The 19,147-nt window shown below is 38.9% G+C and overlaps 1 protein-coding gene across 8 annotated transcripts in view; it reads right to left on the bottom strand.

Moving 5' to 3' along the window:
- MTMR1 (myotubularin related protein 1) overlaps positions 1–19,147 on the bottom strand; it is a 77,222-nt gene that overhangs the window by 40,664 nt on the left and 17,411 nt on the right. For 2 of the 8 annotated variants that reach the window (XM_089323705.1, XM_070067220.2), the window contains exons 3-8: positions 15,726–15,749; positions 15,125–15,151; positions 13,203–13,253; positions 8,197–8,272; positions 4,051–4,145; positions 3,597–3,704 (exon numbers count right to left, since the gene is read on the bottom strand). In XM_089323705.1, coding sequence (XP_089179831.1) covers positions 3,597–3,704; positions 4,051–4,145; positions 8,197–8,272; positions 13,203–13,253; positions 15,125–15,151; positions 15,726–15,749 — 381 coding nt within the window. The remainder of the gene's footprint in view (positions 1–3,596; positions 3,705–4,050; positions 4,146–8,196; positions 8,273–13,202; positions 13,254–15,124; positions 15,152–15,725; positions 15,750–19,147) is intronic. The other 6 variants (XM_017350861.4, XM_089323704.1, XM_070067221.2 and 3 more) reach the window with 5 other exon arrangements.

The raw sequence follows: 19,147 nt of genomic DNA, 5'->3' as shown, positions 1-19,147 counted from the left end.
TTTTTAAAATAAAGATGTATTTATTTGAAAGTCAGAGTTACACAAAGAGAGAAGGAGAGGCAGAGAGAGTGAGTCTTCCATCTGCTGGTTCACTCTGCAGTTGGCCTCAATGATGGGAGCTGTGCCAATCCGAAGCCAGGAGCCAGGAACTTCTCCCAGGTCTCCCATGCAGGTGCAGGGACCCAAGAACTTGGGCCATCTTCTACTGCTTTCCCAGGCCATAGCAGAGAGCTGGATCCGAAGTGAAGCAGCTGGGACTCGAACCGGTGCCCACATAGGAAGCTGGCACTACAGGCAGCAGCTTTACCCACTACGCCATAGCACCGGCCCCCTCCAATAGCTTTTTAAAAATTGAATGATGGATTGGAACAAAGGGGAGAGGATGTATGTGGAGAAAAAAATCATCAGATGGAACAAAAAAAGGTCTGTACACAGAAGCTGTGCCATCAAAGTGCCATACACTGACTTGCTAAAGGCGTGCCACAGTATTACATGTGTACTTTAAGCTGCTCAAAAAGCCAGTTACAGAATTAACACAAAAGAGAAGTGTAAATTTTCCTGAACATTCACAGAAAGGACACTGCATCACAGCCCTCAGTAACATCTTTATGGCTATAAAATGTTTCTCAAGATCAGTTTCTTAAAATGTCCCCCAATGCAAGCTGATGGCAAAGGCCCAAGCACAAACCAGTAGGAAGGATCCCATCAAAACCATCTCTGATGGTGTTATTTCTTCCCAGGATGATGTTTTCAGCATTGCCCCCAACCTTTTAAGACTATGTCCTTGTTAGTTAAACACAAAAATCTTATTCTTTAACATTATTTGAAATTTGAAAATAAATATGATTGTAAACAAACTAGAGAAAAAGCAACTTAGGAAGCAAAGTTATTTTTGTGATATAATTTATAACAGCAAGAGAATGGAACTAGCCTAAATGTCCATCAACGGGAGCCCATTAAACATCTTTAAAGATAACGAGAATTCTAAAGAGCTGTCAAAAATAAGCAACAGGAGCCAGTGCTGTGGTGCAGCAGGTAAGGCCACTACCTACAGTGCTGGCATCCCATATGGGCGATGGTTCGAGTCCTGGTTGCTCCACTTCTGTTCCAGCTCTCTGCTGTGGCCTGAGAAAGCAGTAGAAGATGGCCCAAGTTCTTGGGCCCTTGCACCAGCATGGGAGACCCAGAAGAAACTCCTGGCTCCTGGCTTTGGATCGGTGCAGCTCCAGCTGTTGCAGCCAATTGCGGAGTGAACCAGCAGATGGATGACCCCCCTCTCTCTGCCTCTCCTCTGTGTAACTCTGACCTTCAAATAAATAAATCTTAAAAAAAAAAACCCTAGCAACAACTCTAAATGTATCGACAATAAAAGTTCTAAGACATATTATCAATGGTAAAAGGGGTGTGAACATATAATACACTACCATTTATGTCTGCAAGCAAGACTACACACATGCTTAAATGTACAAGATTATCTATGGAGGGGTACACTAGAAATTAGTAACAGTGGGTGTTTGTGGTGGACAGAATCGTGTGGCTTGCTGCTGGGTACAAGGAGACTTTTTTTTTTAAAGAATTTATTTATTTATTTGAGTGGTAGAGTTAGAGACAGTGAGAGGAAGAGACAGAGAGAAAGGTCTTCCTTCTACTGGTTCACTCCCCAAATGGCCACAAAGGCTGGAGCTGGGCCGATCTGAAGCCAGGAGCCAGGAGCTTCTTCTGGGTCTCCCATGCAGGTGCAGGGACCAAGGACTTGGGCCATCTTCTACTGCTTTCCCAGGACACAGCATAGAGCTGGATTGGAAGACAAGCAGTTGGGGCTAGAACCAGCGCCCATATAGGATGCCAGTGCCGCAGGTGGAGGATTAACCTACTGTGCCACGGCACTGGCCCCGAGGAGACTTACTTTTCAATATATACAGCTTTTGTACCACTTAATCACCTGTAAGAAAAATAAACCCCATACTGCACAAGGCTATTACACATGAGCTGAGACAGCAAGGAGCATAGCCTTAGTAATTCCAGACTAGAAAACATTTAAAGCAGCTGTTAGCAAATGCTCACCTGAGCCATAACAATATCTTTGTAAAACTGCCACAGGACACCTGCCTAAGCAGCATAATTTCCTGACACACCCTCCCTCCAAGCTGCACGGGCTAGGCACGTTCGCCTATGTGAACGGCTCAAGAACCGCTCCAAGAGAAAAGCAGTGCAAATCAAGGAAGAGCATGTGCAAAGGCACTGGAGTTACATGAGGGGTGATTAGGAGGCGAGTATGAACAGCTGAAGGAACGCCAGTGGGACCAGATGGCAATGATGAGGAGAGGGCAGCTGGATGTGACGCCGTAGAGGAAAGGGAGTCAGGCTCAGATACACAGGGTCTCCATAAGGAGTTCCTCCTTCAGCTACTGGATACTGAGAAACTATTCAAGAATTTATGAGAGGGGCCAGCACTGTAGCACAGCCAGTAAAGCCACTGCTTGCAGTGGGCGCCAGTTTGAGTCCCAGCTGCTGCACTACCAATCCAGCTCCCTGCTAATGGCCTGGGAAAGCAGCAGAAGATGGCCCAAGTCCTGGGGCCCCTGCACTTGTGTGGGAGACCTGGAAGAAGCTCCTGGCTTTGGATCAGCCCAGCTCTGGACATTTCAGCCATTTGAGGAGTGAACCAGCAGATGGAACACTCACTCTCTCTCTCTGCCTCTCTGTAACTCTGATTTTCAAATAAATAGATAAATCTTTTTTTAAAAAAAAAGTTTATGAGAAGGGGAATGACATCTCTCAAAATTGCAGAAGAAATCTGTAACTGCTCACCACTGTCCTACTTGGGAAGGACAGGCACACTTTACCAAAGGAGACAGCTGCTGGGTAGCATCTAAATGAGTCTAGGAAACCAACAGATTCATGATCTGAAAGAGGAAAGGACTCTTGGAAAAAATGGATTCAATGGTAGTTTAGGGCCAACCAGAGGGAAGATTTGATCCAAGTAAACGGATCAGCAGGAATCCAGACCCCAAATCTGGAAAGGGCCTTGATGATTGTGCAGGCAGGATCTCCTTTCAGGTACTTTACATGGGCCTTAGTAAACCGTATTACATGATATGAAGTCACTGAGAATAAAGCACACTGATTAGCCATTTTTCCTGACCATTATTAAAATTTCCTGACCATTATTAAAATCTCTACTTAACTCATTGGAAGCAAGGTACAAAATAAAAAATAAGGTCAAGCTGACAATCCCAACATAGCCAAGGAACTTAATAATTTTTAAAACCACCAACTAGGAAAAAAAAAACCCAAAACGTATTGATCTCTGCTTTCCACTTGAGTTCTCTGAGATGTAACAAATAATGTCAGCACTTAGGTTATAGGTCATGTTAATTAGAAACACTTCGACAGGAAAGAAAAGGTTTACTTTGACATGTTACACAATGCTTTGAATCTGTTGATAGGAGACTTCAAGGGATCACTGATCTGCAAAAATTCTGCATTACTAACAGTACAAATCAGTCTTACTGTCCGAAAACCGTGCCCAAGGAGTCAGATAAATTTCTGAGCTGACTGCTCCCTTTTAGCCTTCACTTGTGTTTATCTTGTACCTTGCACACGATCTCTATACCACAAGAATTGTCTCCGTGGCTCTGTACTCCAATCTTCTCGACTCTGCTGATCACTCCAAGGGGAACATCAAGGATGAAATGTGGGTCCTAGGTTTAAAAATTAAGATTAATGGCTGTCGAAGTCAGTCAACAGAGCTTTCATATTTTAAGTCTTTAGTAGTTACAAAATACATTTGCTTATGGCATTTTCTTTGTCCCAGCTAAGAAACTGGTCTTATTTACAGCATGCCTTATGAAGTGTACGCTGAGACTACAATGGAACTACCCCTGTTGGCTTAGGTGGTACTTCAACAGACCATTCGCAAATATGCATATTTTAAACACTCACCCTCTGGTTAATCTCAGGGTGATGGGATTTCAAGGGGACTTTTTCACTTTCTTCTTTGGGTATTATGCAGTGTTTTTAAAAAGAAAACACACTTTTAAAACTCACCCTCTCTACGTTTTTGAAGTACATCTTAAAGTCCGTCACTGTCAGGGTTCCACTCACTGCTCCCATGAATGGGCAGATATACATGACATCTTTCACTGAAAGAAAAAACCCAAAGCAGCAACTATTGACGCAGACTTGTGCTTCAAAAATCTTAACATGAGTATACACAAAAAAGTATATTTGTGATTTCAGTTTTCTAGGAATTTTTAATTTTATAGAATTTTACCAATGGTTTCTTTAAATAAAAACATAGATGTCTTCTATTTGGATTTGCTACTTAACGAGGCTTTAAGTCAAAGGTCACCTAACACCATTCTGATATTTCTTCCTACAAGCAGCTAACAATTTTGTGTGTGATAAATTAATCATGTTTACAACTAACTAAACACTGAAGACTCTGAGATACCATTACATAAATTTCTGCCACTTAAAATTAAGGAAAATTAAAGCAGCCCACTACTTGTGAGAGGTCCTCACAGAAAATCACCATTATACCACAGCCTCATAAAAGCTCAGAAAAGGATCAACGTAACTCAGCAAGGAAGCAGACAGGGAGAGTGAGAATGGAGGGAAGAGAAAAGAGCAGGTTGTTAAAGGCTGCATCAAAAGGTGCAGTGAGGATGACAGAACGAACACAAGATCAGAGAAGCTGGCAGGCAATGGAAAAGAAGTGCCTTTGTAGGACATTAAGGCATTATTATCATTATCCTTACAACATAATTATTTAAGCAAAAATTAGGACAGTGTATTGTGGGGCTTAAGACATAAGTAAAATAAAATGGATAAAGATAGGAAAAAAGACTGAGGGGACAAATGAAAGCATAGTACTGTAAGGTCCTTATCCAAACATGAAGTGGCATAAAATCATTTGAAGATAGACTTGAAGATAGGTATAGCTAATATGCAAACAACAGAAGACAAAATGGAATCTTAAAAAGTACTCAAAACAAAGGAAGACTGGAAAAAGAACAAAGAGCAAATGGGACAAAGAGAAAAAAATCAAGATGGTAATTTAAAGTCTAATTATATTATTAATAAAATAAAATTTAAATGATCTAAACACCCCAATTCAAAGGAAGAGACTGAAGTGGGCATTTCTCCTAGCAGTTGTGACATCATTTACGATGCCCATGTCCACATCAGAGAACCTGGGTTTGACTAATGGCTCTGGTTTCTGATTCTAGCACCCTGCTAACGCAGACCCTAGGAGGCAGTGGTGATAGCTCAAATAATTGAGCCATTACCTCCTATATGAGAGACCTAGATTCAGTTCTCATCTTTGGGTTCAGCCAGCTTTTGTTGGCATCTGAGGGAGTGAACCAGTAGTTGGGAGCTCATTCTCTCTCTCTGCCTCTCAAATTAGGAAAAAAAAATTAAGGCTGAGGCTGTTAGACTGGAGACAAAAGCAAGACCCAAGTTTTTGTGGCCTAAAATAAACCACTTTATGTAGTAAACATACACAATTGAGAACTATGCAGCCATATAAAGGACAAAATTCTGCCATTTATGGCAACATGGATGAAACCAGAGATTATGTTAGGTCAAATAAAACAGGTACAGAAAAATAAATACCACATGATTTTACTCATCTCTGAAATCTTTAAAAAGCTGAGCTTATAGAAGTAGAAAGCAAAATAGTGGTTACGAGAGGTAATAGGAGGAGGTGAGAATGAGAAGAGACTGGTTAATGAGTACAAGATCACAACCAGATATGATGATAAGTTCTTATGTTCTATTATACAGAGGATGATCATAATTAACATTGTATTATATAATTCAAAATAGCTAGAAAAGAAGATTGAATGTCCTCATTACAAAGAAATGATAAATTTCTAAGATGACAAGTATCCTGATTTGATCAGTATACAATGTACAAACATACCAAAGCATCATACTGTACCCCATAAAGATGTACAATTATCAACTATCAATAAAAATGTTTAAAATAAACAATAAATATACAGACACAAATAGTGTGAAATTCAAAGGATGAAAATAGGCATGGGAAATTCAAAAAGTTCATGGGAAATGCATTTTATGAAAAATCTATGAATGGATTTCCAAATTCTTTGCACCAAAATAAACTTATCTTTTAATTCAATTTTCCCCAACCTTTTAAAGTACCCTTACATATGTTAATACTAACTGAAATAAAGCTGTAATGTATATAACAATATCAAAATATCAAACAGGATTTCAGAGCAAAGAATATCACCAGAAATAAAATAGTTCTTTACATAATAATGAAGGGGTCATAAGAATCCTAAACATTTATATACCTAGTGACAAACCTTCAAAATTCATGAAACAAAATGGATGGAACTGCAAGGAAGAACACACACCCACTATTATAGTCAGAGATTTTAAAACCCATCTCTCAATAATTGCTAGAAGAAGTAGACATAAAATGAGTAAGGACACAAAGATTTGAAGACCATCAACAAACTAATTGCAATCATTAACCTAATCACCATTCGTATAACACTGTATTCAACAGAAAACACATTTTTGAACAAAGAATGTACACAGAACATTTACAAAGATTTCTGAATTTACAAGGTTTGTGAAATATCAAAAAATATTCAAGTCATAGAAAGTATGTTTTCTGAACATAATGGAATGAAATTAGAAGTCATTAACAGAAGAAAATTTGGAAAATACACAAATATGTCAAAATCAAACAATATAATCCTAAAATAATCCACAGTCAAAAAATAAATCTAGAGGGGAATTCAAAAACATTTTGAATTGAGGGACAAAAAACTAATGTCATGATTGGTGAGATGCTGCTAATCGGCACTTGGGAAAAATCAAATGCCTTGCACTAGAAAAGAACAAAGGTCTCAAATTGATAATTGCAGCTTCTACTTCAAGAACCTAGAAAAAGAAAAGTGAATTAAACCCAAAGGAAGCAGGAGACAGGAAATAAACACCAGAGTGCAAATCAATGAAATAGAAAACAAAGTAATGAAATCAAAGGCCAATTCTTTGAGAAAAATCAATAAAATTGATAAACTCCTAGTCAGACTGGGAAAAATAAGAGATGACACACACATTAACAATATCATATGTGATAAAGGTGAGGTCACTATACATATTACAGATAAAATTTTACAGGTAAATTAATAAGGGAATACAATAAAGAGCTTTATGAAGATAATCTGACAACTTGGGTTAAATGAATAAATTCCAAGAAAGACATAAACCACTAAAGTTTACTCAAGAAGAAAAATACAGCCTAAATAGTCCTATAGACACTAAAAAAGAAACAATGTTATTAAAATCTTCCCACAGAAAAAACTCAAGAGCTAAGTGGCTTCACTGGTAATTTTACCAAATACTTCAACAAGAAAACTCAAGAAGACAAAATAATATCCAATACAGTCTATGAGGCATGTATTACTCTGATAACAAAATCTTACAAAGCCATTATAAGAAAAAAACAGACTGGTATCAATCATATAAATATTGATGCAAAACTTCCAAATAAAATCTTAATAAACCAAATTAAACAATATGAGGATACTTCAGAAAGTTATCGGAAAATGGAATTAAAGATAAGTATGTGTTAGTGCAAAAAATGGAAATACATGAGCATGGGGTCAACTTCAAAAAGTTTAAAATTATGCATGCCACTCTTATCCACTCATAGCACAACTGACTACTTACTAAAGTGCCTAGAAGTCTACCAAGGAGGGATATGGGAACCCTAATGCCATTACTTTTACAATCCTGAATGGCAATACATGCCCTTTTCTTGCACAAAAATTGTAATTTTTGGAATCTTACAAGCCAATAAAATTTCTTTGCCAAGTTCTCAAACATTTATTAAAATATGATACATATCTTCTACCTATTTTCCTTAAAGGAGTCCAACAAAGCAGTAAACTAACATTACACTGAGTATGTAATCAGCTTTTAGTTCATCAGGAAAAGTTGGGCCCCTCTTCTGTTGGCAATGCCATTTAATACTGAACTGTAGCTTAACATGATCCTTTACCTCTTAAGGTCATGACAACACTAAGGAGGAAGAATAAACATGGTTCATTTGTCCCCTAATTTAATTGGCCTGGTTGATCTTTAGCATATACATCACCTGTGTGCACAAAGTGCCATTTCACTTTATGGATCTCTCTATAAACTTACCAATGGCCTTAATCGATTCTCCTGGAAAAAGTGGAGCTTCCTCCATCTGTGCCAGCTTATTTCCATCCCTTAGAGCCTGGCAAAAAAACAAAATGGGAGTAAATCTCACTTTCCATCTGTATACCTGAGAAGAATTCTGGTGTTCTGTGCTCTTGACTTAAGGCTACAGAAGCGTGCAAAATGTATGCCCTCCCTCCCCTTAAAAGTCAATTTCAAAGCTCAGCATCACAGGACATCATGCTGCATAATCTAGCAAATTGTTACAACATATTTAAATTCCACAGTTAGAAAGCATTAATACAAAAAATGGCTTGACATGACATATACATACTGTAATCACTACACAGACAGCTATTATAAGGTGCCTCCAAAATTTGGAAATAGGTCAGAAAAAGGTTACCTTCTAATCATGACACTAACACAAATAAAAGTCATAGTAGATGTGCTTGCTTAGCTAGCTATAGAAATGACCTAGCCTATAAGATAGTTTGGGAAACCCTAAAGTCTAATTAAAACAACTAGGGAATCATCTCAGGACAGTGCAAAATTAAACTTCTGGGCTTTGGGCTGCATTCAACTATGCATGCGTGTGTGAGTGGGTGCGTGTGCACACAGTGTACGACAGGAGACATGGAAAGTGCAACTGTCAGTGTTTACTCAATCCAGGCCCTGACAGAGTGTGCTCTCATCTCATAGACAAGAGTACAGGTTGAGCATCCCTAATCCGAAATCATAAATGCTCCAAAATCTGAACATTTTGCATTCCAGTGGGGCACTACAAGAAGAAAATTCCACACGTGACCTCATAAAACAGGTCACAGTCAAGATAGAGGTATACTAAATAGATTGTATAAAATGTCCTCATCTATGTGTATGAGGTACACAGGAAACATAAATGAATTTCCTGTTTAAACTTGGGCCCCATCTCCATAATATTTCATTATGTACGGCAAATATCCCAAAATATGAAAAACTCTTAACCCCAACACTTTCTGGCCCCAAGCACTTCAGATAAGGGATACTCAATCTACTGTGGAACAGAGTATTTATCAGGTATCTTCCAAGCCAATTTGCTTTGCACTAATCTCATGCTCACCTAGAAAACTGCTTATGACTTACTATGTTTGCAGGCTACAGTGATACTAGCAAAAAGTTCCCTTGTATGGCTGTAAAGATACATGTCCACATTTCTGAATAATCGGATTGGCACTGTGGCCCAGTAACAAGTCTCTGGTAAGCTTGGTTGGATAGTGCGGTAACTCAGGGGAGATAAGAAAAAGACATTCTTGAACTGCAAAGCAAAGGACCAAAGCCTGAACTTGGGGCCTGTTTCAGAGTACTGCCACACTGTGAGATGCTGCCAAGGAAACCAGTCACTTTAGCTTTGGCATCTCTGAAATAATGTGTCATGAATAAGAATAAGGTGATCAAAATTCCAGCAATTGCCAAGCTGTGTTCTGTAGAGCATTAACTTCCCAAAAGATATGAATAGGTCTTTTTTTTTTTTAAGTTTTAGAAATGATAGCTAAAAAAGTAAAGCTGTTTTTTTCTATTATTTTTTCAAAGTGAAGCAAGTCTTTAGTGTGTTAATGTACACCAAATCAGTAAAATGGCACTAGAGTATAATACAATTCTCATACATATTTGATCAAGGACTGCTTTTTTCCCAGAATACTTGTTAACATTGGGAGGCCACTAGCATGCAGTGGAAAAATGGACTGGACAATACTAAATTTTCAGCATAATAATTGCAAAGCAAAATACTTAAAATGGGTATTTTTCATAACTCTAATCTAAATTATTGAAAATTCAAAATAATTATTTTTCATGGTTACAAGAAAATTTCAATGTTTTATTAAAGGGAGTTACAGATCAAATATGAAACACTATGCAACAGTTTCATCAAATTTTATAAAATGGGAAAAAGTCAAAATATAAATAGGAAACTCAATGCTGAACGTTGGTCAAGGGTATGTCTGTTCCACTGAGAGAGCATAAAACACAATCCAACTTTCTTATCAAAAGATGCTTGGGGAAAGCAATATAGATTAGAATTAAGCAGTACCTCCAATTTACTCAATTTGAATTTTTAGTCCAGACTGATTTTTATAACATCTTTCAGCTAGAGTATTTAGTGAGTTGATATATTAAAGGAAGCATGAAGAATCACTCATGAATTCATTTTTATACTCACATCCAATCTGGATATATATCTTTTATGCAATAAAATATAAACCAAGATGTATATTTTTAATTGTCAGGTTTTAGAAACACTGAAAGATCAGCAATCTTAACAGAATTCTTAATTTAAGAATCTGCTTTAACTTGTTGCCTGAACTAGTGACTAATTTTATAGCCTAAGTTAAAAAAGTGAGAAGCTTTAAATTATTTTAAATGTTACATTATTAAGCCTTATATTAATGGCTAAATAGTAATATATCACATAGATGTAAGCTCCTTAATTTTTATTTAAAAGTAAATGGGGGTAGATTAGTTTGAAACATATTCACTACAGCAGATTGTCTTAATCAACTGAATCTGGAAGGAGGTAGGAAAGATATAACTCCCTTTAAGCTTTGAGGAAAACACATCAAACATTTTTAAAGTCCTTAGCCCAGGACTAGATTACAAAATATTGTAGGTTAGGAGACAGAGGTGATTGGGACCATTCTGAAAAATGTACAAGGTTCTCAATACAAAGGCTGAAGATCAAACTTTCTCCTTTCTTCACATCGTCATGTCAAGTTTGGCTTGAAACACCAGTGCATTTCTTTCAGGCGTGAATGTGAGACATAGTGAGATAAATTTCATAGTGAGATAAATAAATCTTGGACATGCTTTTTGAATAATGAAAAAGCAACTATCAGAATAAAACAAAGAAATGATCCCCACAGCTTCAGATTTCCCCATCAGAGGTTCACTCAGGTAACTTTAGCATAGGAACTCAAGAATATAATTTTAAAAGGCTCTTATTTTTGGTGAGTGCAGCAAATTCCCTTTATAAAACTGGTGTTAGGAGATGGGACTTACGTTTGTGCTATATTAAGCTTTAACTGCATCTACCAGCTTGCACAGGACATGATTTGACCCTTGATTTATCCAACCTATGTGTAGCACAAAGCGTGGAATAGTCTTGCAAACTAAATTTGATATCATAAACATGCTCATTCCTCTTAGCGACTTTGCTCAAAGTTTTGCCCAGCAAGGGACTCCTGATGACCTTATCCAAATTCTATTCCAGCAGCCCTGAAGGTCCCGCTGAAACCTAAAAGCTCCATACCAGCCCTCCCTGAGGGGCCCAGCTCACCTAGATGATAGCCCTGGCATCCTCCACTGCTTTTCTCCTCAGTCTGAATCTAAGCTGCCAGGTGGATAGTTTAATATAATGGCTGTACATCCAAAGCAGTGGTTTTCAAACTGGGCTCTGCTAGGTGCTGCCGGGATTCCAGAGGAGGATGGGGTTGGGTGGTGGAGGACAAAGGTGCAGATGAGCACCTGGGGCTTGTCATATATCCTTGGCGATATAATTCTATCAGTCTCACATATGAAAGCATTTTAAAAAGTTTGTTGGAAATGAAATTAAAAGATATGTTTTCTATGGTTTGAAAAAATTGAAATCATATACAGGTGAGGTCTTGAAAAAGTTCAAGAAAAACATACTATGAAACAACTGTGCATGGATTTCATTTTTTGCACCAAAATAAACATCTTTTTAAAAAAATTATATATATTTTTTTCATTTTATTTGAAAGGCAGAGAAAGCCAGAGAAGAGAGGGAGAGATCTTTCATCCGCTGTTCCACTCCTCAAACGCCTATAAGAGCCAGGGTGGGCCAGGCCAAAGTCAGGAGCCTGGAACTCAACTGGGGTCTACCACGTGAGTGGCAGGGACCCAAGTTCTTTTTTTTTTTTTTTTTTTTTTTTTTTTTGACAGGCAGAGTGGACAGTGAGAGAGAGAGAGACAGAGAAAGGTCTTCCGTTGCCGTTGGTTCACCCTCCAATGGCCGCCACGGCCGGCGCACTGCAGCCAGCGCACTGCGCTGATCCGATGGCTGGAGCCAGGTGCTTCTCCTGGTCTCCCATAGGGTGCAGGGCCCAAGCACTTGGGCCATCCTCCACTGCACTCCCGGGCCACAGCAGAGAGCTGGCCTAGAAGAGGGGCAACCGGGACAGAATCCTGCGCACCGACCAGGATTAGAACCCAGTGTGCCGACGCCGCAAGGCGGAGGATTAGCCTAGTGAGCCCCAGCGCTGGCTAGGGACTCAAGTTCTTAAGCCATCGTCCACTTCTTCCCAGGGTATGCAGAAGCAGGAAGTTGCATCAGTAGCAGAGGAGGCAATACTGGAACCAGGTACTCTGATATGGAATGCTGCAGTAACTTAACTGCTGTATCAAATGCTTACCTCTAAACTTCTAATTCCATTTTCCATGAACTTTTTGAAATACTCTCATATTGAACTTCTACATTGGAAGTGGGTAAAGTACTCCTGCTTTAAAAGACTCTACAAAGGATCTGGAGGGTACTGAGCAAGGAGTAAGCACTCAAGAACAATAATGATTTTGTATTCTACTTGGTATAAAATATAGGCACCCACTCTAAAGTATATATAAGGTACCAAGCACTGTGCTGGGCACAAGACCATGCAAATTTGAATAATGCAAAGTCCATACTGTCAAGGAACACCCTCAGCATGAATATCTGTCCCTTCTAAGTCTTTGTAAAGGCATGTCAGAACCCTGCAGTGACAGAGGGTAATTAACCTCAACAATAACCCATCCGGGGAAACTGAGCACAGATGAACAAATTTCTAGTAGATAAAACGTTGGATAAACCAATTTTTGCAAATAATGTCATTAATGGAATCTACCAAATTCGGACAGGAGGGCACTACTGTAGTGGTAAAAGCAGTTGGAAAGTTTTGCTCATTGTCTAGAAATCTAGTATGAAATGGCTGCTAAATACACAATCTGTAGCTACAAACAGATGAACATGTAGAACTTGCCACCTGATCAGCTTCAGCTTCAGAAGGGTAGCCATTGTGCTCTTCCTGTATCTCCTGCACAGCACCAGGTGCATGGACAAGAAAAGGCGGAGAAAGAGAAACACGTGCAAACAGACAGGTGAAAGGACAGAATTTCTTTTTTAAAGAGACAGTAAGCATGTAAAAGTTGACACACCTTTCACGGCTTTGCAAATCACAACTTTTTTTACCCCTTGGAGTTTAAGGAAACAATGTGTAGGCCATCTATAGCATCTTCAGCCTAAAATGGAGAATCTATTCTGTGTTTGTGTTAGGACAGAAAAATGAAAAGCAAACAAACATGGATTTCAAAGAATGTACTGTCTTTTTAAAATTAAGCAATACTATATAGCATATAGCAAAGAAATTAATTAACAGTCAAGCAAAGTGTTTGAAGAAAAAAAGCATACCACAGAAACCAGGTGAACAGCAAAGTCAAGCCAAATATACAAAAACAATCACAGACATGTATTTTAAATACAGTAAGTATTCTGTTATTCTAAAGAACTATTATGCTGCCCAGGGGTAAATTTCACTGCACACATGCACATATCACATGCTAGAGATGTCAAGATTTCATATACATAAACACATGTATGTCTATTTCTTAAAGATTGTTGCTAATTACTGTGATTTATGAATCAATGTCATATTAAATATTTCTAATTGCAATATCAACATGTTTCAAAGAAACAACTAAAAGATCATATATCCTTAAACTTTTCCAATCCCTTTAAAAAAAAGGTATACTGGTGTTAATGTAATTTCTTCATAGAATCAATTATTTTTTTTAATTTTTTATTTATTTATTTATTTTTTTTGACAGGAAGAGTGGATAGTGAGAGAGAGAGACAGAGAGAAAGGTCTTCCGTTGCCGTTGGTTCACCCTCCAATGGCCGCCACGGCCGGCGCACCGCGCTGATCCGATGGCAGGAGCCAGGTACTTATCCTGGTCTCCCATGGGGTGCAGGGCCCAAGCACTTGGGCCATCCTCCACTGCACTCCCTGGCCACAGCAGAGAGCTGGCCTGGAAGAGGGGCAACCGGGATAGAATCCGGCGCCTCAACCGGGACTAGAACCCGGTGTGCCGGCGCCGCAAGGCGGAGGATTAGCCTAGTGAGCCGCGGCGCTGGCCAATTATTTTTTGAAACTTTAAAGATTGCACTTCTAGTTCAACAGGTGATATAAAGAATATGAATACTGAAGGAGACAAGATTCTCATCCGCTTTAAAAGTTACATCAAATCAGCTGAGGCTATAAATTTTAAAAATTTAATATAGCTATATTTTTACTTCATGAAACTTTGGTTCCAATGACAGTATTTCTTAAAAAGGCAGCCAGTGAAGAAGTAACAAAGTTTAGGAAGAATTTACTATTTCCCATCTTTCATTATTGTCAATAAAGTACAAATAACTGCTCAACACACTTTTATATTTTATCATCAGACTGAATTTAGTACACAGTTGGTACAACTATCCTTCAAGGCGGTGTAACTTTTAAACACAGCCAGTTTTCTGAAATTTCCATTTTTTTCTAATACAAAGAAAATGGAATCATTCTTTGATTAAAATTCTTAAAAACAGAAAAGTGAATGAGTTAAAAAAAATTCAAAGTCCATGCAAGTGTAAAGTCAAACAGTAGTCTTCAACAATGTGAACCAGTGAAAGAAAATAACTCCCATAAACAAAAGAAAACATGGAGCAAACAAGATTAAAAACGTAAACCAACCAGAATAACAAGAATTTGACTTAATCTGCTTCTTTTACTGCTTCATTCGTTTCAATAAGATTAAAATTTTTAAATTAAAGTCATTAAATTATGCTATCAAAATCCACATTGTTTTCATTTAATGGAAATAGGTTAATTTTTCAATGTCTGATACTAAGGTTTAAATGCATGCACATTACCAATCTTTGTCTTGTTTTATGAATATTCTGAAACAAAGGGGAGGAAAATCATGAGGCAATATAAGCTATCATCCACTATATATGTATTTCTAAAAATGCCAACTAAGACTGATTTTGCTAAATTTTTCTTCAAGATGAGAATTTCTGCTTTGCTGGATTCAACATGCAAACACAAATAGGACTCAAAATCTTACTTAATGGGCAACAACTGATCACTTTTTCTTTGGTTGATAAATTCTTTGTCATGGATTACACGTAAACAAGATTCAAAGAGGCCTCGGTAGACCAATATTTATAAATCCCTGCCACAAACACACATTTGCTCAGAATTCATGTAGTACAACAAAAGCCAGTACTGTACACTGCTAACAATTTTAACATCCTGCCCTCACACACATCGGCTTTTATTGCACATAAAAACATTGTAACAAATAAAGCGTTTCTAGTGAACACTTAAAACTATGACACAGCAGAGCAAATTGATCTGAGTGACTCATAAAAACCAGTGAGAAGGTAAAGAACACTAAATAGACTAAGTGATCGATAAAGCACAGACACACACAAGGAGGAGGCCCATTTGCCAAAAGCCAAATATCCTTACCCTTATGTCAGGCCTCCTGAAAACCTGTTAGTTAAAATACAGAATATCATCATCGTGGACATGTTACTATTGACCTGTGAAAGATGCCATTAAGTTCAACAGCCCAATTCCCTAAGAAACATAATCATCTAAATAAAATCAACTAAGATCAATCTTAACACATTTGCCGTCAAAGTTTCACTCAATATCAAATCAATCCTAACATATTTGTCCTATAATTTTGAGGGAAATCTATGACTTGGGAAATGTAGTGCCCTTAGGCAAAGACAAACTACATTATTTTAAACATAAACCCTTTCTGTCAAGGCTATTACAACCTAATACAAACAGGTTATTTGAAAAGTCCATTTAGGTTTCTCTTTGGAATTTTTCCACATAGAAATAATATAAAAAGGCAGTTCTGTTCGCAAACCAGCCCACAGAAACAAAACAAAGCCAAATAACCCAGCAGAATGCCCACAACTGGCCCAGAGCATAGCTCAACTAAAGGACTGTTGGTATCATAAAGTTGAATTAACCAAAAAACTTAACAGGATTTCTATGAAACTATACTTTATCTCACACTTGGGACTTCAGAATCATACTCTCCGATACGGACACTCCATCGAGAGCAAGGTGTCTACTCCCTGTCCCAGCACCCACTGCATGGCAAAGGGAAAGCTCTGGTGGTGTGGGGGGGGGGGAGGTGGGAGGCAGTGGCTGGTCCTAGAGGACAGGGGAAGCCAAGCTTCATTCAACTGAAGGACCGTTAGCCCCGCACCTGAGGCCTGTGACTCCTAATCAAATATGCAGCACATGCATTCAGAAAGCCCTGGTCAGAAGAAACAGCCTACAGAATGGACGGAACTTCTGAAAAGCAACTAGCTGTAACAGACTAGGGAGACTTTAACCATCTCTGCTCCTTATCCCGAAGTCTGAAATCCTATCATCTAACAACTGGATGTTCTATCAAACATACACCATCAAAAAAGAAAAATCATAGCAGATTCTTCACTAGCTTTATGGTTTTTACTTGGGATAGATAAGAAGATCACATGAATACAGACTTCAAAAAAACATCTCTGTATCATTAAAAGAAAATACTCTTGGGCCAGTGATGTGGGGCAGCAGCTTAAGCCTCCTCCTCCTGTGATGCCAGATACCATACTGGAGTGCCAGTTTGAATTAGGGCTGCTATGCTTCCAATCCAGCTCCCTGCTAATGTGCCTGGGAGGAATGCCCAAGTCCTTGGGCCCCTGTACCCACGTAGGAGACCCTGATATGAGTTCTTGGCTCTTGGCTTTGGCCTGGCTCAGCCCTGACTGTCATGGTCATTTGGGGATTGAACCAAAGGATGGGCAATCAATCAATCTCTCTCCTCTCTGTTGCTCTGCCTTTCAAATAAATAATTTAAGGTGGGGTGTTGCATTTTGGCGCAGCAGGTTAAGCTGCCACCTGTGACACTGGCATCTCATATGGACACAGATTTAAGTTCTGGTTGTTCCACTTCTTTTTTCTTTTTCTTTTTCTTTTTTTTTAAGATTTATTTATTTATTTGAAAGGCAAAGTTACAGAGAGGCAGAGGTAGAGAGACAGAGAGAGAGGGAGGGAGAGGTCTTCCATCCCCTGATTCACTCCCCAGATGGCTGCAACAGCTGGAGCTGCCCCAATCTGAAGCCAGGGGCCAGGAACTTCTTCCGGGTCTCCCACGTGGGTGCAGGGGCCCAAGGACTTGGGCCATCTTCCACTGCTTTCCCAGGCCATAGCAGAGAGCTAGATCAGAAGCGGAACAGCCAGGACTCGAACTGGCGCCCATATGGGCAGGCAGCAGGTTTACCCGCTATGTCACAGCGCTGGCCCCAGTTGCTCCACTTCTGATCCAGCTCCCTATTAATGTGCCTGGGAAAGCAGCAAAGGATCGCCCAAGCACATGGGCCCCTGCATCAAGGTGGGAGATCCAGTTGAAGCTCCTGGCTTCAGCCTGGCCCAGCCCAGGCCACTTCAGTCACCTGGAGAGCGAACCAGCAGATAGAAGATATCTGTTTCTCCCTCTGTAACTTGTCTTTTTTTCTTTTTTAAAAGATTTATTTATTTACTTGAAAGTCATAGTTACACAGAGAGAGAAGAGAGGCAGAGGGAGAGAAACAGAGAGAGGTCTTCCATCTGCTGGTTCACTCCAGATGGCCACTATGGCCGGAGCTGAGCCCATCCGAAACCAGAAGCCAGGAGCTTCTTCCGGGTCTCCCACACAGGTGCAGGGGCCCAAGGACTTGGGCCATCTTCTACTGCTTTCCCAGGCCATAGCAGAGAGCTAGATCAGAAGTGGAGCAGCTGGGACTTGAACCGGCACCTATATGGGATGCCGGCACTGCAGGTGGCGGCTTTACCCCACTACACCACAGCACCGGCCCCTAACTTGCCTTTCTAATAAATATATAAATAAATCTCTATAAATAAATAAAAAGAAACTATTCTTTGGAGTCAAAAAGGTATTCTATATTAAGTAATGCTGTAGCTCAGAGAGAATTAAATCCTTTCCTAAATATAGACAATTTAGACCAAAAAGCTTAAATCTGGCTTTCATGGGGGAGAGGTAGAATGGCAGAAGTGCTTGTCTTAATTGTGGTGATGGTTTCACAAGTGTGCAAATGTCAAAACTTACCAAATTGTATACTTTAAAAATATGTGAAGTTTCTGATTTGTTAACTACACCTCAAGAAAGTTGGTAATAAAAGTAACAAAGCTTATAGCAATTAAAAACTCAAAACAGAAAGTCTTCCTTCCCAAAGGTAGTTAACATAACTAGACCTAATTTTAATTCTGATGACTTTCTCAATTTCCAGATTTATCAATTTAAGAGTGTTTAGTGATGTCCCATTTTAAAAGATGAGAAAATAAGTTTTTTCAAACCACCTCCCTCTTCCCAATCTCTATTGGCTGAAAGTTTATCATTTTTACTTCTTTTTTTATTTTCCTTCAACAGCTGTTATGACTTTTGTGTTCTAGATGCTCTTTTAAGTATTTTATACATATTAAATAATTTCAGAACCCTGTGAGATAAAAACTGTTATTGGCCCCATTTTTGATAAGAAAACCAAGACACAGTTAATTAAGTTGGACAAGTTCAAGGTGGCAGAGCAAGTGTCTAAATTCCAGTAGACTGGCTCTGGATTTGTGACCCTAACTACTCTGTTGAAGTACCACAGCATGTGTCTCTAGAAGAAACACATTTAAGCTACAGCCCTAAAACCCTATTCTGACTTATTAAATGGGCACATAATATCTTTCTCTTTTTTTAAAAAGATTTATTTATTTGAAAGTCAGAGTTACAGAGAGAGATGAGAGGTGTGATGGAGAGAAGAGAGGAAGAGAGGGAGAGAGAGGGAGAGAGAGGGAGAGAGAGGGAGAGAGAGGGAGAGAGAGGGAGAGAGAGGGAGAGAGAG

Source organism: Oryctolagus cuniculus, chromosome X (assembly GCF_051225735.1).
Source record: "Oryctolagus cuniculus isolate XC-2025 breed Fujian yellow rabbit chromosome X, ASM5122573v1, whole genome shotgun sequence".
Taxonomy (NCBI): domain Eukaryota; kingdom Metazoa; phylum Chordata; class Mammalia; order Lagomorpha; family Leporidae; genus Oryctolagus; species Oryctolagus cuniculus.
This window is presented reverse-complemented; position numbering and strand designations above follow the sequence as displayed.